Source organism: Leptosomus discolor, chromosome 1 (genome assembly GCF_034619465.1).
Source record: "Leptosomus discolor isolate bLepDis1 chromosome 1, bLepDis1.hap2, whole genome shotgun sequence".
NCBI lineage: Eukaryota > Metazoa > Chordata > Aves > Leptosomiformes > Leptosomidae > Leptosomus > Leptosomus discolor.
This window is the reverse complement of record NC_141391.1, coordinates 218,515,677-218,540,782: the sequence shown is the minus strand read 5'-3', so window position 1 is coordinate 218,540,782 and position 25,106 is coordinate 218,515,677. Positions and strand designations below refer to the sequence as shown.

General features: G+C 62.1%; 1 protein-coding gene across 2 annotated transcripts in view; it reads left to right on the top strand.

Annotated features, from left to right (window-relative positions):
• The window catches only part of SBF1 (SET binding factor 1), an 82,187-nt gene that overhangs the window by 25,447 nt on the left and 31,634 nt on the right, over positions 1-25,106 (top strand). For both annotated transcript variants that reach the window (XM_086481208.1, XM_086481211.1), the window contains exon 2: positions 18,426-18,511. In XM_086481208.1, the coding sequence (XP_086337334.1) occupies positions 18,426-18,511 (86 nt within the window). The remainder of the gene's footprint in view (positions 1-18,425; positions 18,512-25,106) is intronic.

Sequence of the window (25,106 nt, the reverse complement as noted above, 5' to 3'; positions counted from 1 at the left end):
GAAACTGCTGGGGACAAGTTGGTAACTCCGTGTCCTCGGGTGTTCACATAAAGCTTGGGTGAAAGAGGAGTTCAGGAGATGTCACTTGCTTTGTTTTGCATTTAGTTACCCTCATGAAAATCTTTGTCTTGACGGGTGGAACGGGCTTAGTGAAGGGAAATGGATGAAGAACTCGTGTGACTTGGGAAAGCCCAGGGGGATTCACCGGAGCAGAGTGACAGAGGTGGCGAGTCCCGGGGCTGCAAGGGAGGTCGGTGGCCTTGAAGTGAGGTGGGAGGTCTGTGAGCAGGGACCAAGGTCTTGCCTGGCCAGCGTGGTCACAGCATCTCCGGGTGCTGAGGGAGCCCTGGGGGTCGTCTAGACCTTTCAGTGCTGGCCGTACTGGGTTTTTCTTGTTAAGGGTTGCCAGACAGGCCGTAGCTCAGTCTCAGCTGTAGGACCAGGCACAATGTACTCGGGTCCCGAGGAAGACGCTGCCGGCTCCCATCCGTCGCGGTGCACGCCGCACTGCCCGGTGAGCAGCCCTGCTCTGCACCGGCGTTGCGGTGCACGGTAGGGTGCTGTGGGAAAGAGGACAGGGATAGCGCTGAGTTAGATCTTGGAGATGCTCTGAGTCTCCTGTCCATATAACGGTTTCTCGCTTAATTTTTCCAGCAAAACAGCAGCAAAGATGAGCGATTGCCGTTTCGAGCCTGAGCAGTTACCGCAAGGCTGGAAACTCCCCCTCCGGGGCCATGGGCAGAGAGCAGGCTGCGGGGCCGGCACCTTACTGCTTCGGCTGCATTGCTCCTCTGCTCGTTACAGGACGGGGGTTCATCTCTGCCCGGTCCGTCACCCGCCGGAGCAGCGTTTTATTTCTCTGTTCTGAAGGGCTAAGCTCTGTCACAGGCAGCAAACGCAGCCCTTGGCCCGGAGTGCGGGGGTTCTGCCCACCCTTACGCGTCGTGCGTGGGCGCGGAGCTGGGTGGCAGGAGCTCTTGGTGCTGAGCCGGCTGCGGGGATGTCTTTGGAGGAAGCCCAGCTTTCCTCCTGCACTCGGTGCTGTGGTTCAGTGAAAGACCCGGGCGATGCCCCCTGCCCTGAGGGCAGCTGGGACTCAGCGTTGTCTCGGAGCATCCGCTTGGCCCGTGTTCGCACTGAGCCACGTCGCCGTCCCCTCTCTTGACGATGTGTTGGCTTCGTGGTTGTTCCTCCAAGCTTCCAGTTGCGATTTCAGCTGCTCAGCAGGCAGGTCTTAATCTGTTAAGACCTTTCTTACTCCTGTTAGGCTTTCCTGTCTTCCCTTGCCCTCAAAATCAATTCTGAATTATCTTAGTGGTTTCATTTGAATTCTTTCAGGAGACGGGGAATTTTAGACTTGTGGAGATGGGGGAGCTCCTCAAGCCACATGGAAACTCTTCTAGCCTTGTCCCCAAAAGCATGCACTTTTAGGGAGGCACCCTGTTTTGCAGGTGCGGGCAGAGATAGGCAGCCAGACGGGGAATGGATGACATGCTCTGCTGCCTGCCCCGTGCCTTCGGTCTGCTGACTTTGGGTGGAGGAGGATGATTTTGTTTCCTGCTTGTAAGAATTAGGTTGAACGCTTGTTTTCACACCTTACCTGTCAAACAGTGCATCTCCCACGCTAATGGAGGTGTTGGATGTGCTTCGGGTTGCCTGGAAGCTTCTCCCTTGGGGCTGGAATCAGTCATTCTGCTAGTCGGGAGTCTGCGAAGGGAGGAGGCTATTCCTGCGGGGTTGCTGGGATCCGGCGTGCCGGCTGAGCATGGGGCATGCCTTCTGATTCCCCTGAGCAGCGAGCAGTCGCTGTCCACAGCATTGCTGGCCTGTGCCTGGGATGAAGCTGAGAAGGGCTGCGTGCCCGGCTGATCTCGAGGAGCCGGCCCCCATAGCCTGCTTCTGGCGCAGCCGGAGCCGAGGGGCATCGGTGGCTCTGACCTGGCGGTGGGATTCGGCCAGGACCAGCCCCGGGAGGAGGCACTCGGTGTGGTGCTGCTGTCCTTCCCGCTCAGCTCCGCGACCTCAGGAGGCACCCCTGCCTCTTAAAGGCTTTCCAGATAATCTCTTGTGTGCGGAGGATGAGGTCGTTTACCTGACACTAGGTGGGCTTGGCAGGGCCCAGGACGAGCCCCACCTGGGTGGTGGTGGTGGCCGTAGGTGCCCGGTAGCAGAAGCTGCCGGGGACGCGTTAATCCCGTAATCTCCCTCGCAGGGCTCAGCGCTGGGTTCGGCACTCGGATTCGCCCGCTGCGGTGGCCGTCTCCCCGTAATGGCGAAGGGATTAAAGGTGGCGAGCTGCCTGCTGCCCCTGGGCTGCGAGGGGCAGAGACCCGACACCGGTGCGTGCCCCTCGCCGCTGCGTCCCGTCCCTGCACGGAGTGGGACGTGGAGGGGAAGGGAACGGCGGTCCTGGCCCCGGGCGGGAGCGGGGCTCCTTTCCTGCTGAGGCGCTGTGCCCGGGCCGGCTCCGGGGGCAGGGGACTGCCCGTTGGTCGGTGGGACGGGAGCTGCTGCCCCGGGGAGGGCTCTACCCTCTTCAGAAAGCGAGCCCGCTTCACGGAGGAACTGCTGCTGTGGAAGCCGAAGGCTCGAGGGGGGAATGTCAGTTCTCCATCCTAGAGCAGTCTGTAATCGGTGGGGTTTTCAGTTCTCGTTAGCATCAGCCCCTTCCGCTCCGGGCTGGGCTGCCCTGCTCATACGAGAGGTTCCTGCAGGAACCACGCTGCTTCGCTTCTCCTTCCCCCGCCGTCTCCGGGTGAGTTAACCCCCGAGGCAGATCCTCCTTCCCAGAGGTGCACGCAGAGCTGGAAACCCAGGGGTAACGCTGACTGCCCGGGCACCTCGGGCAAGCTGCCTGCTCTCCTGCCCGTGGGGGCGAGCTGCTGTCCTGCTCCTCGCACCCTGCCCCAGCCAGAGGCCTCTCGGGAAGGGTTTGCCTTGCCTGGGGGGTCTGTGGTTTGGAGCTTCGGAAGAGGAGCTGTGAAGCAGGTTCCTGTGTTGCTTGTGGGTCTGGGCCGAAGCAGCAGAGCTAAGGGATCCCTTCGCTTGCCGCCCCCGTGGGCAGCACGAGTCGTGTCCTCTTCCGTTGTGGCACCCTGGTGATGGTCAGCTTGCTCAGCGTCCCGACGTCTCCCAGCTAGTGCGGTTCTTGGTGTGAGATGGGGAGGAGTAGGGCATGATCGTCCTTACCAGGCTGGGGAGACTGAAATAAATCCCGGTTTAAGGAAGACCGCAGTCCTTGGTTGCTCTGCTCTGGGCTGGATGGTGGCAGGTGAGTTCCCTCCTGCATCTCCTGCAGCAGATGCTATGGGATTGCGTCTCCCCTCCCTCCACCAGCGGGGCAAGGGGATGTCTGTTGCATCCCAGTCTCCTGTTAGCACTGGGCCCCAGCACTGACTTTGCAGAGTTCCTTGCCTTCTGACTCCGAAACAAGGTGCCGCTCCCCACCAGGCACACGCGGAGGAGTCTGGTGGGAGAGCTGTATCTGACTCGTGCGGATTAGGGCTGCTGGAGAGTCCGTGCACCACCCGGCTGAGTTATTTTCTCACTCAGGTCTTCCTGGTTGGAGCTGGGGAACCGACGGAGAGATCTCCGCGAGGCCGCCTCGCACGGCGGCTTCAGGGCGGCCGAAACGCTGCCGGTCGGACCAAGCACAGTGGTCTCTGGGAGAGCCCTCCCGGCTGCCCCGCGGAGCTCTGGCTTTCCGATGGCGACTCATGCTGCGGCCGGCGGCCGTTCCATAGGGCCAAGGCGCTCGTCCGTGCGTGGTGCCCAAAACGTGGGTGTGCTGGTGGCAGCGCTTTCCAGCAGGGTCAGTGCCGTCTTTATGAGAGCGTTTCCTCCTGTTTCAGCACTTAACGCAAGTCCTTCGTAGTACCAGCACTGCCCGCTCTGGCTGAGGCACCTCTGGAAGCTGACCTTGATTCTAGCTCTATATATCCTGTTCTGGCAGTTCATGGTGTTCTCACGGCGCTTTTTGGTCCCTCTGAAGGTGCCACGCTCCCCGGTCTGATGGCAGCTCTGACCCCGTTGTTCCTCCCTCCAGCCGCCTCCTGCGTGGGGCACCAGGAACAAAAGCTCCTTCTGCAGTTGTGGGAGATGTTGATCCTGGCAAACCCTGTGGATGTAAATGCTCTCTGTAGGGGCGAGACAACCGGAGCTAATGCTTAGATCATTCTCTTTTTGTCCCGGCCTGCTTGGAAAGGGAGGGACTTGGGGTATTCACGTGTGAGCCATGAAGAACGGTCCAGTCTGTTCAGGGTTTGGGTTTTCCCCTCCGTCCTCGTCTTTGCGGTGCATTGCTCAGCAAGACGGGCAGCGTGCCCTTCGGGCAGGAGGGGTCAGTCGTTTTGTCCTGGAGCTTGAAGCCGGCGGTGTTCTCTGCTGCGTACCCGTGGCTGTGTCTGGCTCCCACGATCCCTTGGTGTCCGTTTGCCGGTTGGGCTTTCCGGGTATTTGCCAGTGGCGTTTCCCGTGTTGGGAGCAGGGGTACGGAAGCTGTGGCTGGAGGATTTGTGGGTCACTGTGCTCACGAGGGATAACCGAGCCCGGCTGCTGTGCGGGCAGCTGAGGGTGGCTGGTGGTGGCACCCCGGGGAGCTGGTGTGTCCTTGCACGGCCACCTCCCTAGTCCCGATGGGTGCACCCGTCCCGCGTCCTCGGCTCGCTTCTCCGTCGCCTCCATCCGGCTGTGGCTGCAGCTGGGCTTCCCCGGCCTCACCGCTCCCGTCAGGGTGGCTTCCAGACACACCGTGGCCGGTCTTTCCCTCGGCCTGCTGTGGCTCTTGTCACTCTGCTCTGCTGTCGTGCTCTGGGAAATGGGCTGGAAATGAGATTAAAAGGAGGTTATAGCTCGTGGAAAGATGCTCTGAACTGAGCAGAGAAGGGACTGATCGGTGCCGACTGAAGAAGAGGCAGTAGTTCATGAGCAGCTTTGGTGGACGGCGATGCTTGCCTGGGGTGACCATGGTTGGGCTGTAGAGGCGCAGCAGAGGGACACCTGCAATCCAGAGGCTTCTGGGGAGGGGCAGGTCCTGCTGGTCCACAGGTACGGGGCGTGCTTGGCTCCTTTCTCAGTCCTCAGTGTTACACCCAAACCCTCACCCTTGAGTCTGGCAACAGAAAGTTGCAGAGGTGTCTGTGATCTGCGTGGTGATGCTTCACCACCGATACGTGTGTTTCTGGGTGCCGTAGCTCCGGAGAGCATCAGGGGGTGGAATAAAGCAGCGAATGCAGGTTTGTCTCAAAGTACCAGTAATGTCAAGAATTAGCTAATGCGATGGGAGGAGCCTGTGCTTGGGTCAGAGCTCAGAACGGTGAAAATTCGTCACCGCCCATGCTGCCGAGCGCGGCTAGCTGCCATTGCAAAGCGCGGTGTCGACGGGTGTTTCGGTGGGGAAAGCCCAGCCGTGCCGTAAACCCCGCTCCGCAGCTGGGGGCTTCCCGTAAGCTCCTGCTCTTGGCGAGGAGAGGGAGCTGAGGGAAGAGGAGCTGCTGTTTCCCTCCGCTCGCGGGCTGTGGGCACCGGAGATCGCCGCCTCCACCGGGGAGGGCTGGGGACAGCTTGGGCAGCGCCGCGGGCAGGTGGGACGTCAAGGGACACGTGTCCCTCCCCTCCTGCTCTTACCAGCGTGCGTGGCAGGCTGGGCAGGGGTAGCTGACGGCGGGTCAGGGCGGCTCCTGCCCTGCCTGCGCTCGGCCCGTTGGTGGTCGCCCGCAGCGTGCCTCGGAAGGGTCCGGCGCAGCACGAGGGCTGTTGGCACTCGCTGTTCACGTTGCCGTTCCTGCTGCCTGTTTTTTCTGTCCAGCAGCTTCCCAGCAGCGTTATTCATCCGACCCGCAGCACTGGGATGCGCTGTTCCCAGATAGCTCCTGATCCCGGTGACACTGGATGCCAGGAGCTGAGCAGCAGCAGCAGCAGGGCGGTTTCGGTGGTAGTTTCCACCATGGTGCCGGGAGGAGGAGGTGCAGACCGCAGGGCCCGTCAGCGGGTGCTGTGTCCGAGGTCCTCGGGCAGCGCGTGGGGATTTGTGGAGGGTTTTGGGAGGCGAGGGCTGTTCCAGGTTGGGATCGCACTGGAGTGGAGCGCAGTCGGGCTCACGCCAGAGCCATCCTGCAGGTGCTCGGCCATCGCTGCCTGGCAGGTTCTGCCTTCAGGGTGGCGTGGGTTTGCCGAGGAGCAGGGTGCAGCTCCGCGCCCTCCCTCCTCTCTTGTTAGCCAGCTGCCAGCGGCCGATACTCCCTCCGTGGCGGGCGTTCGGGAAGCTCAGAGGCCGCTTTTGGCTTTTTCTCTGCGGACCGAGAGCGATGCTGGAAGCGCGGCCCTGCAGGAAGCCAGCGCCGGTGTCCCGGGAGAGGGAGGACGGTGACAGTGCCTGCCAGGCACCAGGAGGTGACGGTGCAGAACCTCTTCATAGCCTGTGCCATCCAGCCAGCCTCGGGCGCAGTGGGGCTCGTGTGACCACACAGACAGGGTCCGCTGGCTGTCGGGGCGTTACGGCACTGAGCCGTCCGGTACCGAGCTGAGCGGGACGTGCTCCTCCTGCCCGCAGCCATGCTCTGTGCTGGGGTGGCTGTTGTACTGGTGGTGGCTGTTGTGCCCCGGCAGGACGTGCTGCCTGCCCTGGCGTAGGCGTGGGGAGCTGCAGCGGGATCCTCGCTCCGTGCCGGAGCTGGTGATGGAGCTGTGCTCGCTCCCGCTGGGAAGGGCACGGCCGGGGGCGCAGCCCTGCGCGAGGGACCTCGGCAGCGAGGGTGGGAAGCGAGCGGAGCTCAGTCGGGTGCGCGAGCTGGGATCCTCGTGATGAGTGGGAAAGCTGTAACGTGGTGTTCGTCACAGACGTGTGACTGCGGGTGTCGAACGCTGCGCCTTGAGTCGTGCTGAAGCACTTGGACTCTCCTTCGTTAGAACATTTGCTGTCCAGCGCTGCGTTACTCCTGCCAGGGATGCGCTTCCATGCCCTGGAGCTGTGGCCCGGGGCCGAGGACCTGGCGAGTCGCCCCGTCTGTCCATGCCCCGCACGGCTCAGCAGCTGTGCTGCGTTTCGGGATGCGCGCGTGGCTCCCGTGCGGTTTTTGAGGTGAATACGCTGCGTTCTGCGATTCTCCCCGAGGTGCCTGCGCGCAGTGGGCAGCCCCTGCTGCCGGCGGGGCTGCAAGGTCCCAAAGCTTGAGACTGAAAATAGCGGTGGGTCGCGGAGGCGCAGCGCGTCCCCATGGCTGCTCCGTGAGCTGGGGTGTGCCCAGCTGCCGTGTCCTGTCCGCACGGCCAGAGCGGGTTTCTGCAGGGACCGGCGGGTCCCCGCTGGCGCTGCCGGGCTGTGGCGGGGCAGGAGGGGCCATCGGCGCGGCACGTGCTGTTTTTAGGCCTCGGGTAAATGGTGCTGGCGTGGCCCTGTAATTATCGGGACAGGGTGCCAGTGGAGCTGGCTGATAGCTCCCCTGGGAAGCAGCTGGAATTTGGCATCAGGTAAAAATAGAGCAGGTTCCTCCCCAAAACCGCTTTTAGCAGCTCGCCACGTGCCCGTGGAGCCGCGCGTGGGCCGCGGTGTTTGCTCTGCGCCCGTGTGTGACGGCCGGGGATCGCCGCGGTGCCGCGCGGCAGGACAGCTCTGCCGGCTGCGGTCGGGCTGCCCGGGCGGCCGGGAGGAAGGGATGCTAAAATTGGGGCAGGAGAAACCAGCTCTGTCCCTGCATCCAGAGGCAGTCGCTTCCTAGCGCGGAGCTCCCGACAGGCGCCCTCCTCCTGGGCCGCACCGGCTGCGGCTCTCGGTGCCGTCCCGTCCGCAAGGCGTTGTGTTTCTTGCAGAACAAAGTCTGGGCTGGGGCTGGTGACGGGCCCGTCCCGTGCCGTGAGCCGGCTCTCTGGCTGAGCTGGGGATGTGGTCGCAGCCGGTGGTGCTGCCCGGCTGCTGGACTCGGCCTGAGCCCTGGGCTGCATCCAAACAGCACGTGGGTTCCTCAGAAAAAACTGTGGTTAATTTTGGGATCTGAAACCGTTTCAGACACGGGGAAGGACTGAATTAGGAGATAGGTGGCGAGGTCTCCTCTCACGGTATTGACCCACTACACCTCAAACGCCAGCGCGCTCAGGATCTGTGCGTGCTGGCACCACATCAGCCTCAAAATCGTCGTGTTGGTTTGTATTGGAAAGGAGACGCTCCCATTTTGGGCCTATTTCATATAAGGAACCCTGCATCTACTCGGCCCTGCGGCCGCTGCGCCTCCAGACAGCAGCCATCTGTCTAACGCAGCCTCTCGTGACCTATTTTGACTCGCACGCTGCTCCTACATTGCAGTTCAAGCTGCAGCTTCCGCGACAAGGTGTGTGGGCAGGACTGCGGGTGTGCCCTGCGCAGCCCCGGCACCGGGCATCGACCTGCCTGCACCGGGGAGGGCAGGGAGGGGATAGATGGAGCATCCCACGCTGCTGAGCAGCCCCGGCAGCTCCGCTGAGCTCGTCTGGCTGCTGCGCCCGCTCTTCAGCCGAGCATCGCGCCGCAGCCTCGCTGAGCATCGCGCCGCAGCCTCTCCGGGGCGAGGAGGAAGTGGGGTAAAACAAGATAATTCTGGCGACACTGGCACGTACCATCGCTTCCGCTTTTGGAGTTTGGGCTGCTCTGCGCCGGGGAAGGGTGAGGGTTGAACTTAGTGCTTGTTAGTGCGTTTCTTAACGATTCCCACTGAGAGCGGGTGTAGTTTTTGAGCAGACAGGGTGTCCCCCCCACCTCGGCCCTGCTGCACCAGCTCAGACACGAGTGTCCTGCCGGGGCAGTTGTCCTTTCAGTTCGTTTGTGCTTTGAGGGGCAGGAGGGAGAGCAGCTCTGCTCTGAAGTGGATGATGGAGTGTTGGGTCAGGAGCACAGATAACTCCTGAGATTTGTGTCCCCCAAATACCAGCTGTTCTGCACTGAAAATACCTATTTTGGTAAATAACTGGAGAAGAGACATGTCTCCCTTCCAGACCCGCCCCGTCCCTGTACTCCCAGCCGCTCTGCCTTGCTCTCCTCTCCATGCTGCTCTGAAACCTTTCCCCACCTTTAAGGGGGGGCACCCAAAGCAGCGAGGCTCGCCCTGCGTGAACGGTTTGTTGGAGGCCCTTGGGCGTGCTCGTTGCCGAGGTGAAGGTGCTTTCCGAAACCATCCCCGCTGTCCTGTGGTGTCCCTCCAGTGGCTCAGTGGTGCCTGGTATCTCACAGAGCTGGAGGAGCAGTGGGGCGCTCAGCCTGCCTACAGCGTTACCAGCCCCCCGTCGGCAACAGCTCGAGCCTGTTCCGGTAACGGTCTAGACCAGGTCGAGCTGCTTCCCACAACGGCACAAAACCCCCCAAAAAGCCGTCGCAGGCGAGCAGCCCCGAGTCAGCCGCCCTCCTCGCTGCGTTGAGCGGCCCAGCCGTGCCAGCATCAGCGGCGAGGCTCGGCGGAGGCGAAAGGTCTCCCTGGCGCGGCTCGGGGCAGCAAGCGTGTCACCGCGAGGGCCGCCTGCCGTGTCCCCGCCGGCGCTGGCTGCCCCGCTGCCCGAGGCGTGCCTGCTGCGGTGTGCCGCTCCCCACGGCCCTCCTGCTCCCAGGACACCCTGGTGAGGAAGCGGTGCTTGAGGCAGTCGTCACATGCCCGGTGGCAGTTGTGAGACGCTGAGAACCGTGGTTTTGTTTTTGTTTTTCTGGTTATTTTGGGTGAGTAAATATGAATTTGTACGATGCCCTGTGTCGGGCTGTCCCGTCGTTTGGAGTGCTGGGCTTGCACTAGGGACCGCTGTTCCCACCCCAGTAGGGCCACGGTGAACGGGGAGCACTGGAGTGGGGCAGTTGGGGTTGGGAAGTGTTTCCCCTGGTTGAGGACCGTGACTCCTCTGCCGGCCCCTGGCTTTGCTGCTGCCCTGGGCTCTCCCAGAGAGACCCCTGCAGACCCCCGGGGCTGGGCTGGGGGTTCCCTCTGCAGCACAAGCGCAGGGCTGGGGTACAATTCCAGCTCGCTTTTTGGCAAAGTGGATTCTCCGGAAACTTTTGCTAAAACGGCGGCTTTCGGGTTGGGGTTTGCAGAGATTTGGGGGTTCAGCGTGCAAAGCCTGAGCCGGGCAGAGCTGTGTTCGGTGAGGTTCGGTTGAGGGAGAGCCTCGCAGCCTTCCCAGGAGCGGGATGGGGAGCCTGCGCCCCGTCAGCCGGTGCCTGGGGGTGCGAGGCCGTCACCTCCACGCCTCGGGTGGAGCAGGCAGCTTGAACCGCGAGGACCTGCTGTTTGGAGCCCGTTCCTCCCTCGAGAGAGGACAAAAGGCAAAGTTCACGTGAGTGTTTTCGGTTGATGGCGCTGGGTGGAGGATGCTGCTCCCAGCAGCTTCCATAGCTCTGAGCACTGGGGCTCCTGCCGGGTTTGGAGGAACCCCCCGGACACCCCTCTCACCCTCTCCAGCCCAGCGGCTGGCTCTGTCACCTTGCAGCTCCTGACTTTGCGCCTGTTCATGCCTTAAAGCAGTTCCCGGGCTGTCGTGCCTTGGGACTGTTGTTGTGGAGGGCTCCTCTGAAGGGACGCCTTGGGGTCCGGACGCAGGCTGGGAGGAGCGGGTGCTCGCTCCAGCAGCCAGCGGTGACCGAGACACGGTGTGTGTGATGATTTGGGGGGGCTGGGGGGCTCCGTGTGTTTGCGGGGAGGCTGTGCTGGTCGTGTCAAGCCCGAGGTATTTATGAAGGGCTTCCTGTTCGGCGGTGGCAGGGAGCATTTCCAGAAATGGCTATGGGTGAACAAGTGGTAGGCAGCTGTAAAACGCTTATCTCTGTCTCCCTGCCAGTAACCCTCCGGGCCCCGAGCAGCACTTTCCTGGGACGAGCTCTCGGAAACAGACGGATTTTTTTTTTTTAATTACTTCCTCTTACGCTTTAATGTTTCTAAAGATAAACACAGCTCTCCTCTTGGCATCTGCTCAAGGAACAGTAAAGCTTTACGAAGGAGCGACGCTCCGTATCAGCGTGTGCTGTGCCCAGTCTCCAAATCTGCGGTTTGTGTCACAGACGGTGGTAAATCTTTCTCTCCAGCTCCCTGCCCAGCATGATGTGTTTCATGCCGAACGGGGAGCTGGTCCCTCCTTCACCGGCCCGGTCCCAGATCGCGGGGTCTCTCCTGACCCATTCAGCTCCTCACCCTGGGGCATGTGGCGGGGCAGCTGCGTGTCATCCCCACAGCGCCGTGCTTGGGCGAGAGCAGCGGCTTCCACCTTGTCGGGGCATCCGAGCGGGCCTTGCCGCAGGGAGCCGGGCGGCGGGAGAGCGACCGGCTCCACGTCCCCGCCGGCCCACAGGGGCTCCCGGGGTTTTCCAGCCACGACTCCTTGCCCCGCAGGGGTTCACCAGCGTGGCCGACCCCGTCGAGTTTGCATCGCGCAGGTTCTGGTGCTGCCCCCAGAGCAGGTCCAGTCCCCAGCTGCTCACCGGGCTGCCTGCTCGCCGGGCTGCCTGCTCGCCGGGCTGCCTGCTCGCCGGGCTGCCTGCTCGCCGGGCTGCCTGCTCGCCGGGCTGCCTGCTCGCCAGGCTGCCTGCTCGCCGGGCCGGTGCTGTGCACTCGCCAGCCGGGGGGAGATGGGGTGTCTCGCCGACACTTCTCTGCCTTAATTTGAGAGTGAGTCAGACCCGGTCTGAGGAAGGTAATGACAGCTCGGGGATGGGAGCAGGGCCCTGGGGCAGGACTGGCGTGAAAATAGAAAGGTGAGGAGCTCTGCAGGGGAGAGCAACGCCGTCCGGTTCTTCAGAGGCTTTAATTTTAGCTCTTCTATAAACATCTCGTTACTAAGTGGCTCATCCAGAAGAACCTCCGAGAGTCGTGACTCTTCTCGAGGATGTTTTATCTGAAAGTGAGTGACCCAAGAGTGGAGTGTTTTGCCTGCCTGTGCGAGGTGGTCTGTCGCTGCAAGGAGCCTTCCAACGACGAGTTGGTCATGGTTTGATGGGAGTTGCATGTAGACAGTTTGTTTCGCCACCCAGTTCTGCGTTCGGTCCCATCCCAAACTGTTTGTCCTGCTGATCGTTATCATCTGGTGTTTACAGAGAGTCAAACATGTCCTCAAACATCACCAAGGCGATCATTAAACACAGAATGAGTTCATTTCCCCCTCTCTGCTTTTTTTTTTTCTTTTTAATATACCCAGGACACGAATTGGTGTTCTGGGTGCGACTTTGTCTCTTTGGAGAGACTTCTGCCTTACTACTACGCCATCAAAAAGACCTTTGTAAGAGCCAAAAGGTTCTGTGTCGTCTCTGTCCTGTCCTGCAGACTCGGGTGCACGTTCCTTATCTGGTTCAGATCTGGCCGTGTGCGAGGCGCCGGCGATTTGGCTGCTGGTGTTCCTGCAGCTGGGTCGAGCTTCGTCTCTTCCCAAGTTCCTCCTCCTGTGAAGTCACGCTAAGACACGAAGCGAAGGGGAACGTGTGGATGGTTTATTTGTCTGGGTTATTTACTCCTCTGGCTCGCTGGACCCCCTGGGCAGACAGAGAAAGGCGGCCGTGCCTGCAGCAGGGACTTGGTCTGGGGTGTCTGCACGGGCGCGTGGCACACCGCGGTGCTGCCAGCCACGGGCGGTGCTGCCGGGGTGGCACGGCCCGCTGGGGACAGGGGCGTCCCCTCCCGTGCCGGGGGGACGTTGCTCGTGGCCGGGGTGCAGGGACGAGGGCGGTCTGCTCGGTCAGTTTGGGGCGGGTGGGCTTTCCCCAGCGGAGGGCTCGGGGTGCCCGGGACGGTGGCAGACGTGGGGCTGCGGCGGTGGCCGGGAGGAGCGGGCCAGCCCCGGCCCCGCCAGCCCCGCACACAGCCCTTTTGTTTTCCCCCATAGAAAAGCCATTCTTCGTGCTCCTTTCATAAATACGTAACGAGGGAACAGTGCTGTCATTGTCCTCCGAGCAGACACTCGTCGTGTTGTTCTGGGGCTGCTGTGCCCGCCGGTGCGGTGGGTTTGGTGGGGCGGGGGGAGGACCTCAGTCCCTGGGCTGAGGACGGCCTGCTGGGCTCAGCTCCGAATCCCTGTTTCTGCCTTTCTCTGTCGTTGTGTAGGTCCCCCAAAGCTTCTCCCTGCTCTCCAGGAAGGAGGAGCTGGTGTCCATGGGCCAGAATGTCCCAGCTTCTCCACTCCTGCAGGTGTTGACTCCCAGTTAGCCGGGCTGCTAAGTGGTGGTCCTGCCTTTCTCATCAGCTCAGCGTGGTAAGACTTCTCGTAGGAAGCCCTGAGGCCAGTGGGATGAGCACAGAAACCTGAAGGTGAAGATCTTACAGCTAGGGAAGATCTCAAAGGTGCTTCTTTCTGAAGGAAATGAGAAGGAGAAGGGGTTTTGTCTGGAGCCTGTCTCTGGAACTGCTCTGTTGAGGCGAGGCGTGACGGGCAGGGCAGGGGAAATAAAGAGCCAGCGATGACTTGGCCTGTCATGGTTCGATCCGAAAGCGAAACAGCAGGTGTGGACGTTAGGGTGAAAAATAAAATTGTGTTTCCTGGTTGGCGTGCTCGAGAGGAGAACCGTGCGGCTGCGAGAGCTGGGTGGGAGCCGTGGGGTGCAGGCAGGCGTCCGTCCCCTGAGGACGGGCCAGTGCAGGGTCCCGCTGAGGTGTCCTCCAGCAGCTCCTTGTGTCTCCTGTTCGTCTCTGCTTGGGAGAGCTGGAAGTTATCGGCTGAAACCGTGTGGGCTTTCCCCCTTTTTCTTCCTAAGCTGTTGAATTATTTCTCTCTAAAAAGTGAATTCCATCGTGCAGAGGGAGGGAAGCAGGGCCGTGGGGAAGGGGGACATAGCTCTGGGCGACGACTGGGAGAACTGCGGTGTCTTGTCCCACGTGCTGCGATGGTTTCGGGGTGTGGGACGTGGGGGTGGCCTGCAGAGCAGCCCGCAGCTCCCGTGCCGCGTGTCGGCAGTTCGGGCCGCAGCGCTCCGTCCCCCGGCGAGCCGTCCGCCCGCCGCTGTGCCGTGCAGCCCTCCGCTGAGCAGCCGGGCACGGCCCGCGGGGCCGTCGGTGCGTCGAAGCTTGGCGGAGGTCGCAGCCTTGGGCCGCTCGCTCTCCCGCCCCGGCAGAGCTTTCGTGAGCGGGGGCAGCTCCTGCCTTTGCTTTCTTGTCCCAGGCGTCACCCAGCCAGGTGCCGAGGCGTGATCTGGCCTGGGTTCAGCTTCGATGGGCTGCGGCGAGGACGTGCTGCTCCCCGCCGCCCCGGAGAGCTGCACGGGGGGAGCGTGGAGCTGGGCAGAGCCTCCTGGACCCTGCTCTGCGCTTCGTTCCCGACACGATCTCACCCGTTTGTCGCAGCAGCTGGATGTAGCGGGTTTGGGGTTTAGTTCCACTGGTCAGGTGCTGGTTTGTCGTAAATACAGCCGGCGCGTTTTGGGTGAGAACCCCTTGCGCGGGGCTGCGCTAGGGAGCGCGCTCCTTTGCTTCCCGACGCCATCAGCGCCCCGTTTCTCGGTGGCCAGCCGAGAGCCGCCGCCTCGCTTTGCCGGCAGGACGGAGCGTCGCCGAGCGCCGCGCCGGCCGGGTCGCCGGACCGTAATGCCGGTTGATGCAACAGCTCCTGCTTCTCGCGGGGTGGTTGCCCAACCCCTGCTGGACGCCGCTCGCAGCCCCGCGAGGGTTACGTGGGTCGCCGCTCGTTCCAGGGGCACCGTTAGCGACCCGCTCTGTGGCGCGGGGCTGGTGCCTGGTTTGCGGCCGCTGGCGCAGGCGGGCGGGGGTCGGGTGCGTCGCACCGTGCCGCCGGTCTGAGCAGTGAGTGCTCTTGGCAGGAGCTTCAGGTCCCCTCACAGGTGGCATTTGGTGGCTTCGGGCCTTGTGGGTTAGTGCTGTCTTGCAGGAAGCCACCTCAGCAGCTGTGGCCAGTGCTTCGTAGCATAAAGTATTTCATGATGCTTTAAAACAGCTCGACTTTTAAGATAATTTCTACTTTGAGATACCAGGCAGCTCTTGGAAGGCTCTGCTCGCAACACTTCCAAGCAGTGATGAAGTTGAGCTCCGTCTCCCTGTACCCGAGGTGAGCTGGCAAAGCGGTATCGTGTCTGAGTGATCCCCCCGCTCTCTCCTGGCAGAGCTAGGCAATCCCTCAGCCGCCGGAACCCGGGGGTGAGGGAAGGCTAAAGCACCTCTTGTGTGGAGGACTCGCGACCTTCGCATTCCACTGTACTATATCATGCTGCATTTTCGAGGTTCGGGGGTGTGGGAGTCGTGTCTGAGCCTGCAGGAGGGCTGATTTCTTGAGCCTGACTGTACAGGTTGTGCCGTGTTGCTTGGTGAAACACCCTCCCGTGCTTTCAGCAACCTGGAAGTTGGAAAAAGGACTTGTTCCAAACAAGATCCTTGGCCTAAAAACCACGTAAAAATTCACTTCTCCCGTGTCTCTCCTCACTCCGCCATCGCAGCAGGCTCCACAGAGAAGGTCCAGCTCCTGAAGCAGCTGGAGAAGCTGCTGTGCGGTTGGGTTCCCCGTTGGCCAGACCCTGCGGCAGCACCGGCTGCGGTGCCCCTCGCCGTGGGGCAGTGCCAGCCTGCCGCTGGTTTCCCCCACGCTGGCAGGCAGTTGCTGGTGAATTTTCCAGGCAGGGGACTGGGAACAGGCTGGAAACGTGGCCCCGGGGCCCAGGAGATGGAGTCCTGCCTTAGTCTTTCTGCAGGATGTTCGCTCCGAGCTCCTCTTGTCGTGTCGCTTGAGAGACACTGAGAGCGAAGGGAAGCAGAGGGGACTCTCTCACTTGGCCGTGACCCCACGGGGCTGAGAACCGGCCCTTCCCGAAGAGCGTCCCCGGCGTGCCAGCGCTTGCTGCTGGCCTGCCCGAGAGTTAAGGTCATCTGGTTGTGTTGTGTCAGCTGAGTGTTTAACTTTCTGCTTATTTAGAATTTCCTGTATCACGATAAGATCTCGTAAACGTCCAAATATAGCTCGAACACTAACTCCGACCGTAACAGGCTGCCCCAGGAGCAGCGACCAGGTGTCACCGTAAGTCCTGCCGGCCTTTTTCCGGCGCGGCGGCAGGAGGAGGCAGGAAGGAAGCGGTGCAGCTGCGCTGATGCCGGCGTTCGCAGGCACACGTGCTTTCCCAGGCATCTCGGGGCGGCAGAAGAATCGGCGGGGCTGGTCCGGCTCCCCTCCGCAGGAAGGGACGCGCCGATCGGACAGCCCGATACGGCCCGCGAGCCGCTTGGGTGCTGCGTGTGCTGAATGGTGGGAAGTAGGAAGGATCCAAGGAATCCTTGGATCGGGCCGCCCAAGGAGCGGCTGTGGGACGCACCGGGTGGCTTGGGCTGGCCGGAATTTGTAAGTCAGGCTGCTTGTGGATGCCAGTTGTGAAGAGCAGGGTGTATGTAGCCCACAGGTCGCTGAATAACATGGCAGCACTTGGCTTTGAGAAAACCCAGGGGTCATAGGATCACAGAATCATTGTGGGTGGAAAAGACCTTTAAGATCATCAGGTCCAACCGTTACCCTAACACTGCCAAGGCCACCACTGAACCATGTCCCTCAGCACCACATCTGCACATCTTCTGAACACCTCCAGGGATGGGACTCCAGCACCTCCCTGGGCAGCCTGGTCCAACATCTGACCACTCTGTCAGTGAAGAAACCTGCCCTGGCACAGCTTGAGGCCATTTCTCTTGTCCTGTTGCTTGTTACTTGGGAGAACAGACCGACCCCCCCTCACCACAGCCTCCTCTCAGGCAGCTGCAGAGAGCGATGAGGTCTCCCCTCAGCTTCCGCTTCTCCAGGCTGAACACCCCCAGTTCCCTCAGCCGCTCCTCACAGACCTGTTCTCCAGACCCCTCCCCAGCTCCGTTGCCCTTCTCTGGACGTGCTCCAGCACCTCAATGTCTTTCCTACACTGTAGTGCCCAAAACTGGACACAAAGCTCAAGCATCTCCTCGCTCTCTACAACTCCTGGAGTGATTTTTACATTTGGGTTGAGGATGACCTCTTCTCTGTTGCCCTTGCGACCACGAGAGCGCGAGTGAAGACACGGGCGCTCGTGGCAAGGCTGCTGGAGCAAGCCGTCGTGGAGAGCGCGGAGCCGAGAGCGCTCGCCGGGGGCAGGCTGTCGGAGAGCTGTGATTCCGACGTGCGTGTCCCGAAGGGTTTTTCCTCTCGGCGAAGCTGGAGTCGGGTGGTTTGTGCTCGGAGGCGGCAGGTCTTCCTCAACACGTTTGGCCCTGAGCATCTTGCAGCCAGTGATGCTGTTGGCGGCGCCGGGGACTTGCCTGGGGGGGAGGTGGTGTCTGGGCACGGGGTGGGGAGATTTGGTTAACCTGACGCTCGGTGCTATTTTCTTCGCAGCTTGGCACTGACCTTTCCATTTTGGTCCTCAGGCTATAAGTGGCATCTTTTCTGATGCCTTGTTCTGCTAAATTCAGCTGTGGCTGGCTGGTGGTAAGTGGGGTGGTGGAAACAGGTCTGGGTGCCAAAAATAGTCCTTCAGCGGTGCACGTCTGCTGGTGAGGCTCCTCCTGTTACCTGGCCAGCGGTCCTGGGGCCAAAATCCAGCTGTGCCAGAGGTCGGTCTGCGGTGCTCGTGCTCCCAAAGGCAGCAGGCGTCACTGCAAGGGCCGGGAGAGGCGGCCGTCCCCCGGCACGATGCGGTGATCCCTCAGCAGCTCTGCAAGGGACTGAGGTGGTCCCGCTTTACCGGGCCTTGGTGGGTGGCTGTGCCTGGAGCAAAATCTTTCTCAGCATTTCCAGTTCCCAGACTCCAGCTTGATCCCCTGGAGCAGGGTTTTACCGTGAGCAGCTTCGTCGCTGAAAGGACGTGGCCGGCGTAGAAGCGCTTCCCCGGCCTTGCAGGCGGGAGCGACGTGGCCAGCGGTGGTTCAGCCGTCGCTTCGGGCCGTCCCGGCTGCCACCAGAGGAGCTGGCCCGCTCCCCGGTGTGCCGTTCGTGCTCTGTGCTTGCCTGGCCAGGGCGTGATCCGGGGGAACAACAGGTTTTTTGTTCGGGTTGGTGTGGGCAGGCGTGGGCGGGAGTGCTCCCCCCAGCAGCGGGGCAGGCTCCCGGCGCTGTAAAGCCGCGGGGAAACGGAACCCGAAAGTAAAACCGGTGCCGTTGTTCGGGGAAAACGCCAAGTGCTGGGTCGTAGATAATGAGCAGCGAATTGCAGTTCAAAATCCGCGTGTACGGCCTTGTGTGAGCGCCACGGGGAAGGAAGCTTGAACTTGGCCGGAGATCTGCCGCGCTTCTGCTTTGCCCACCTTCAGGTGACGAGTTCGGGAGCTCTGTGCTCCGCGCGCTGCTCAAATCACCGCCTTTCCCTGCGGCTGGGGCAGCGCTGCTGCGTTTGCGGAAGGGGCCGGGGTCTCTTCTGCGCTGCCCGTGTCCGCGGGGGGCTGAGGCAGTGCCGGAGCATCCCGGTGTTGCTTCCAGCCTGGCATTACTGAGGCTGGAATGCCGGCTGGGTACCCGCTGACTGCCCTCTGATCCCCCTCTTGTCTCCACAGGGAGTGGGGATGGACAGGGACAGATACTCCAGCGTTTCCCGGAGAAGGACTGGGAGGACAACCCCTTTCCCCAGGGCATCGAGCTGGTGAGTGTGCTGTCCCTCGGGACCGGGACCCTGGGGGAGCGTGACCGGCATGCGGGGCAGGTGACACTGTGGCACTGGTACACACCAGTGACACACCAGTACACACATCTCATGGGGCGCTGCGGGGTCTGACCGGGAGCACCCCACGAGAGAGGGGTTCCCACCTGCACCCCAGCACGGCTCCAGCTCCAGAGAACTGCGGGATCCAGCGTGCTGCCTCCAGCCGGGCGGTGGCAGAGCCGTCCAGGGGGGGCTGCCTGGGGCTGGCTCCTCTCCTCGCTGCTCTGCTCCCCCTCCTCCTCCGGGATCGGCTGCTGGGGATGCTGGAACGCTGCCCGGCGGAGCCGCACGGATGAATAGCCCCGTCGCGAAGAGCAGGGCTCTGCCGAGCGCTTCGCCGAGCGAACCGCTCCCCTCCTCGGGCCGGTGGCGTCGGCGGCCGCTCGCCCTCCGGCGGGGATGGGTGTGCTCTGTTTGCATCCGCCCGGCGAGGAGGCTGCTGGGCCCTGGATCCCTTCCCCGGCCCTCCGGCCACGTTCGCCTGCTGTTGCGAGTCCTTTGAGGTTGTGCTCATTGCTGGGTCATACCCATAAAGCGCCACACCCAGGCTAATTTGGCACTGCGTGGGCTCTTCACAAACCGGCTATTAACTAATCAGGGATAATAGGATTGTTCTCCTCGGTTGCTAAATTTGAGTGGAAGTTCTTCTCAAACCCTTCCCTGCTGCTGCCGCTGCTGAGGAGCTCTGGAGGAGAGGAGCTGGTGCTCCGCTGCCAGCCAAAGCCAGTGGGTTGAGCTGGTTGTCTGGACCCCTTTTCACCCCAAAACTGAGCCCCCTTCTGAGCTGCTCTTCTCCTCCCTGCTGCTGTTCTTCCCTGCTGTTTCCAGCTGAAGAACAGTGGAGTGCAAAACCCAGAGAAAGAGGAGGCTTCGGAGGTTCCTTCACTACCTTGCGAGCCTCCTGGTGCTGGGACTATCCTCACGCCGCTCCTCGAGGCCGTGCAAGTACCTTTGCTGCGCTGGGAGGTGTTGGCACCGGCGAGGCCACTGTGTGATGGTTGGTGTGGGGACACCAGCCAGCCCAGAGCCCCCATCGTCCCCGGGAGCGGAGGAGCCGAGAGCAGCCAACCCTTCCTGCCTCCGCTGGTGTGCGCAGGGGGCTTGTACCTCCGTGTTCGGATGGGCCCGGCCTGAGTCACCGGCCAGCAGGACTCGCTGAAGGGCGTTCGTGCATCTCTGACGAGGGGACTTGGTTTGAAGTCCCGGGTACCTGGTGTAGCAAAGGGCATTCCAGGTCCCTGCACTTCCCCGGCTTCGATGTAATCGTAGAATAGGATCACAGAGTACCTCAAGTTGGAGGGGACCCGTAAGGACCATCGAGTCCAACTGGGAGGGTGGCCTCGGCCTTGGCCGCTCGGTTCCTTAGAGCAGGAACGTCACGGGCCCTCGGGCTGTTGCGCTCTGGGATCTCCGCTGTCCACGTGCAGGGCTCCGGGGAGCTGAGGGGGGTGGTGGCCCAGCCGGCATCGCGGTTCACGGCCTGGGCAGGTTCCTCGTGCTGCAGTGCTGCGTCCAGCTCTGGAGCCCCTAGCCTAAGGAGGACATGGATGTGTTGGAGCAGGTCCAGAGGAGGGCACGAAGATGATCTGGGGGCTGGAGCAGTTCCCCTGTGAGGCTGAGAGAGTTGGGCTTGTTCGGCGCAGAGAAGAGGAGGCTCCAGGAGACCTTACTGCAGCCTGTCAGTGTATGAAGGGGGCTTAGAAAAAAGATGGAGCAAGACTTTATACCAAGGCCTGTAGTGAAAGGAGACGGGGCAACCGTTTCAAACTGAAAGAGGGCAGGGTGAGACTGGACGGTTGGAAGAAATGTTTTGCACTGAGGGTGGTGAGACCCCGGCAGAGGCTGCCCAGAGCAGCCGTGGCTGCCCCCTCCCTGGCAGGGCTCAAGGCCAGGCGGGACGGGGCTGGGAGCAACCTGGTCTGTTGGGAGGTGTCCCTGCCCAGGGCAGGGGGTTGGACGAGATGGTCTTTGAGGTCCCTTCCAGCCCAAACTGTTCCTCAACTCTGTGATTTAACACTCATTTTCTGAGCAGTGGATCTGCAGCCACCCCTGCTCGCCCGTCTGGTCTCGGCTGCCTCCCACATTTCGTGGCCTTGTCCAGAGCTGGTCCTTGTCTCCATCTTTGTGTGTGCTGGTGCTGGAGAGCTTCCACCTGAGCTGTGGCTGATCAGGGCGCCCCGTGCCGTGTGCCCTCCAGGGCTCTCGTGTCAGGCTTAACCGAACACCAAGGGGCTCTGCTGGCGCTTGTGAGGGAGAGCTGCCGGCACGCTCCTCGTACCCGGCCGGGAGCAACCAGCTTGTGGAGCTGGGCACGCCTCTGATCCCCAACCTCGTCCCTCTGCCCCGTCCTGCGCGCTTGGCTTCGGCCGTCACCACTGCAGCTGCCGCGCTGTGCCGTGTGCCTGCCGGCAGCGATGCTGGTCGCCGGGATCGGCAGCGAGGGCCGGCTCGTCCTCCCATCGCCTGCTCGCCGCCACTCCAGCGCCATTTCGGAGTTTTCTGTGCTCTTTCGTCTGAGGCAAAAATACGTATTATTTTTCTGGTTAGTGTTGCCTGGTTGTCCGCAGGGGACTTGGGAACTGTCCCGAGAAAGAGGAAAGCTGCTTTTTTTCCCAAGGGTCAAACTGTCCAGCCAAAAAATCCCTGGAATTTAAACAATTGGAGCCCCGGCCTGTTGGGAGCCAGGGGTGGCTCGGAGGCTTCCCACAAGCTGTCAGGAGGAGTCCTGGGTGAGCAGCATGTAGGGCTGAGACTAAGGCAGCTTCCGAAAACCAGACGGAGCCCACCCTGGGGAGGTTTGGCACGTTACGTTGCCGTCACTGCTGGGTTCCTTTCTAACTGCTTTTTGGGGGAGAAGGTTTTGTGGTGTGCGTGGGGAGTGGGAATTTGTAGCTTCTGCCCTTGCACGCTGTCTGACAGCATTGCCAGACACGAAGATCTGATTTTAACGGGTGGAAGTTCCTCTGGAGAGAGATGCAGGATGTGAACGTGTCTCCTCTGTCGCCGCGTCCTCCCCTCCCAGGCCAGAGCCCTCTCCTCCGGCAGCCCTCGAGCCCACGGTGTCTTCGGGCTGCTCATGGATGGCTGTTGCGCGCTGCAGGCCCTGCCGTCTGGGCCCATCCAAGCCTCCACAGACACGTTTCACCGCTGCCGGCGTGCGCTGGCACCCGAGCCAGCCGATGGCAGCGTTCCCTCCTGGCGCCGGGCACTGCAGGGTGTTAGGGCTCCTGCTGCTCTCTGAGGTGAAACGGTGAAATCCTTTTGTTTCCCCACCAGCAGGTAATTTGCCTGCGTGTTTGCAGCTTCAGCCTCCTCGTTTGGCGAAGGTGAGCAGGGGCTGGTACGAGGTTGGCTCCCTGGCTGCTGGGAGCGCTTGGGCAGAGGTGTCTGTCGGAGGACGCCGCGTCCTGGCCCTGGCCTGGGGGGCTCAGTGGGGCAGGGTCCGCAGGCCCGGGCCGAGGGTCTCCGCTTCCCAGGGGCGGTAACACGCTCTGCCATGTGCGGGAAAGCTCCCATCGCTGTTTTGTGTTCGTGAGGCGATGGCAGCCGAGCAGAGCCTCGTCTGGTGCGTCCGTCTGGACCGAGGTCTCTTCCCCTCCAGCATGGAGGGACCTGTGGTTGGCAGCCGGCAGCCAAGCCCATGCAGCCAGCGGCTGTTTCGGCAGCGCTCGGGAGAGAGGAGAGCTGCTGCCAGGCTTGGCCGTGGGCTTGAGCGGGAGCGGAGTGGGCAGCTCCTTACCCAGCGGGATGCTGGTGGCCGGTGTCGTCCCTCCTGCCTGGCAGCCGGCTCTGCTGCAGGGTGGCGTTGCCCTCCCTTTAGCTTTCCAGTGTGGAAGTAAAGGATCAGGAGGATGTCTTGGGGCGTCGTCGGTTGGATCCTTCCAAAACCCATCCCCGCCAACGTGGGAAAGGCCTGCCATGTAACTGGGGGCAGCGGGAAAGGTGGTAAAGCAGCGCTGCTCCGTGCGGTGCCGTGGCAAACAAGGCTTGCCTGCCAGCCAGCCAGCCAGCCGGCCACGTGTATTGCCATGAGAGGTTGGTTTTGTGGCTAAACCCGCTCTAGGCAGTGTCTGCAGAGCCCGGCACGCAGCTCTGCCTTCCTCTGGGACTCCAAATAAACCAAGGGCTCTTGCTCCGGAGAGGCGTAGGTGCAGCTCGGCTGGGGCATCCCCCAGCGCTGCTCTGCAGGGGGGCTGCGGGACATCCTGCAGGTCAGTCGCTTCCATCAACACCCCCCTCACGTCAGCCTGGAGACTTTCTTCTCTTCAGCTGTCTGCTCCTCGCTCCTGTCCTGGGGCACCCGGCAGCGCTGAGATGGGTTGGGAGGAGAGACCGACGCCGCGGCACTGGCTGTGCCGAGCAGCTCCCGCGTGCCCCGACGGAGCCCCAGTAGCGTGTGCTATGGGTGGGTCGTGCGGGCAGCGGGTCGCCCCACACCGGAGGGCAGACCACCGGGCGTGCTGGGTGTGCCCGAGCAGTGGGGGGAACAAATAGAGGGTGAGCATCCTCCCGGCGTGGATCTGAGTTTGGGCGATGCGCGGGTGAAGAGCTCCCCTCCTGCACACGCTTCTAATCACCAGCCACCCTGTGCCTGTCTTCCGTGGAGGACGCTTGTCCTTCCTAGAGGATCCAGCCTGAAACGAGGCAGTGGCTGTGGAGGTCAGGCAGCGGCGTGCCTGGTGCTTCACGAACCCGCGGCCGCTTTGTGTCGGCTTCTGCAGGGTAGGTCGGCCGAGGAGCGTTGAGTGCCATCGGACCGGGCTGCAGGCGGCTCTGGGGAGTAGCTGTGTACCCCAGCGGCGTGACCCGACCCACGGCGTCGCCTGCTGTGGTTTGAAGTGACCTGTCCTCTCAGCAATGCTATTTTTAGGAAGCTGACTTCTTATCCCATGGCTTGGAAGGAGTCCCAGAGCGGCTTGGGGCTTGGAGCCCAGGTGGATGCCAGGAGCCTCCTGCACCTCCTGTGGTGGGACTGAGGGCTCTGGTGGTCATATCACAAAGTCACAGGACAGTTTGGGTTGGAAGGGCCCTTAAAGACCGTCTCGTTCCACCCCCCTGCCATGGGCCAGGGACACCTTCCACTAGAGCAGGTTGCTCCCAGCCCCGTCCAGCCTGGTCCTTGCTGAGCTCGTGCGTCAGGAGCAGACAGTGATGGAGCCGTGCCTTGGCCTGGGCAGATGTCACCCCGAGTGAAGAGGCTCAGCTGTGTTCACGTTCGTGTCGTGACATTGTTTCCCTGCACCCGTTTAGCGGTGATGTAGTTGTCTCTGGAACGGGCTGAGGCTCCCTGGTGGAGAAGGCAACGTGACCGGGGAGTGGAGCAGAGCCTGTGCCCACCGGTGGTGGAGCTGCCGATGTCCTCCTGGGGTTCCCTGGTAGCGGAGCAGTCCAGGGGACCTGGACTTCCATTTCTCAGGCCTCTGGATGAGCACGCTTGACCCCCGACATCTGGCTTGTACGTCCTTGTCTCTGCAGGGAGGGTTTGGCACCGCGGTCGTGGAGTGCATCCCTCTCTCTGCACCGGGGCCCAGCAGCAGACTCCTCGAGGGGCAGCAGCTTTGTGTGCTTCAGTCTCGTCATTTCTGCAGTGAAAGGTTGGCGCAGAGCGGTGAGGAGAGGAGCCCCCCGGTTGGGAGGGTGCCGCTGTGTGAGTGACCTCAGCCTGCTAGCTGGAGGCAGCCCGGTTTGGAAGTGGCACCACGGAGGGGCCCTGGGACACGGGTTCACAGGGACGTGTGGGGCAGCGTCTGGGAATCAGCTGCCCGAGTGCTTTTGCCTCAGGTCCTGCCAGCTGAGGAAAGCCGAGCTCGTGCGCTGCGGCTGATGCCCGGCTCTTGTGGCCGCACCGGGCTGCCCCGCGCGGGAGAGGAGGGTCTGTGCAGCAGCGCGGGTGGGCACGGAGCGTGGCGAACAGCTAGCCAGCTTCCCCAGGTTGAAAGCAGCTTTGGTTCGCCGGGGTTTGGGCTGGAACAGGGATTTCTGCAGCTTTGTGGACTGTCAGCCGTTTCTGCCAGCCTGGCCCTGTTGCCTCCTTATTCTCATCTTTGGTTTTTCATAGAATCGTAGAATGGTTTGGGTTTTGCTCAAGGTGCGTCTTCAGAGCGCATCGGCCGCAGCCCCAGAAGGAGCCGAGCTGTCCTGTGCTCAGTGTCAGGAATTTTCCACAGCTCCTCACCAGCCAAACGCGGATGCTGAGGAAATACAGAAAAATCCCTCGAGACTTGGAAACCTGGGGGGAGTCCTGGGGCCGCTGGCTGGAATTACCCATCAGCGCTGAGAGCGTGCTTGGAAAGTCCCCAGAAACCAGTAAAACTGTGTTGGGAGCTGCCTGAAGCGCGGTGCTGGTGCAGCCTGGGCCGGGTGGTTCCCAGCTGTGTGTCCTGAGGGAGGAGTGCCACCTCCTGGAGCGGACACGGGTGCCTGGAGGCCGCCCTGCCCCGCCGGGAGCTCTCCCTGGCAGCCTGCAGGTCGCCTTCCCGTCCTTCCCGGAGTCTGTTTGGTGCCTGTGTGCGGCCACCCGGCACCTTGGTGGGCT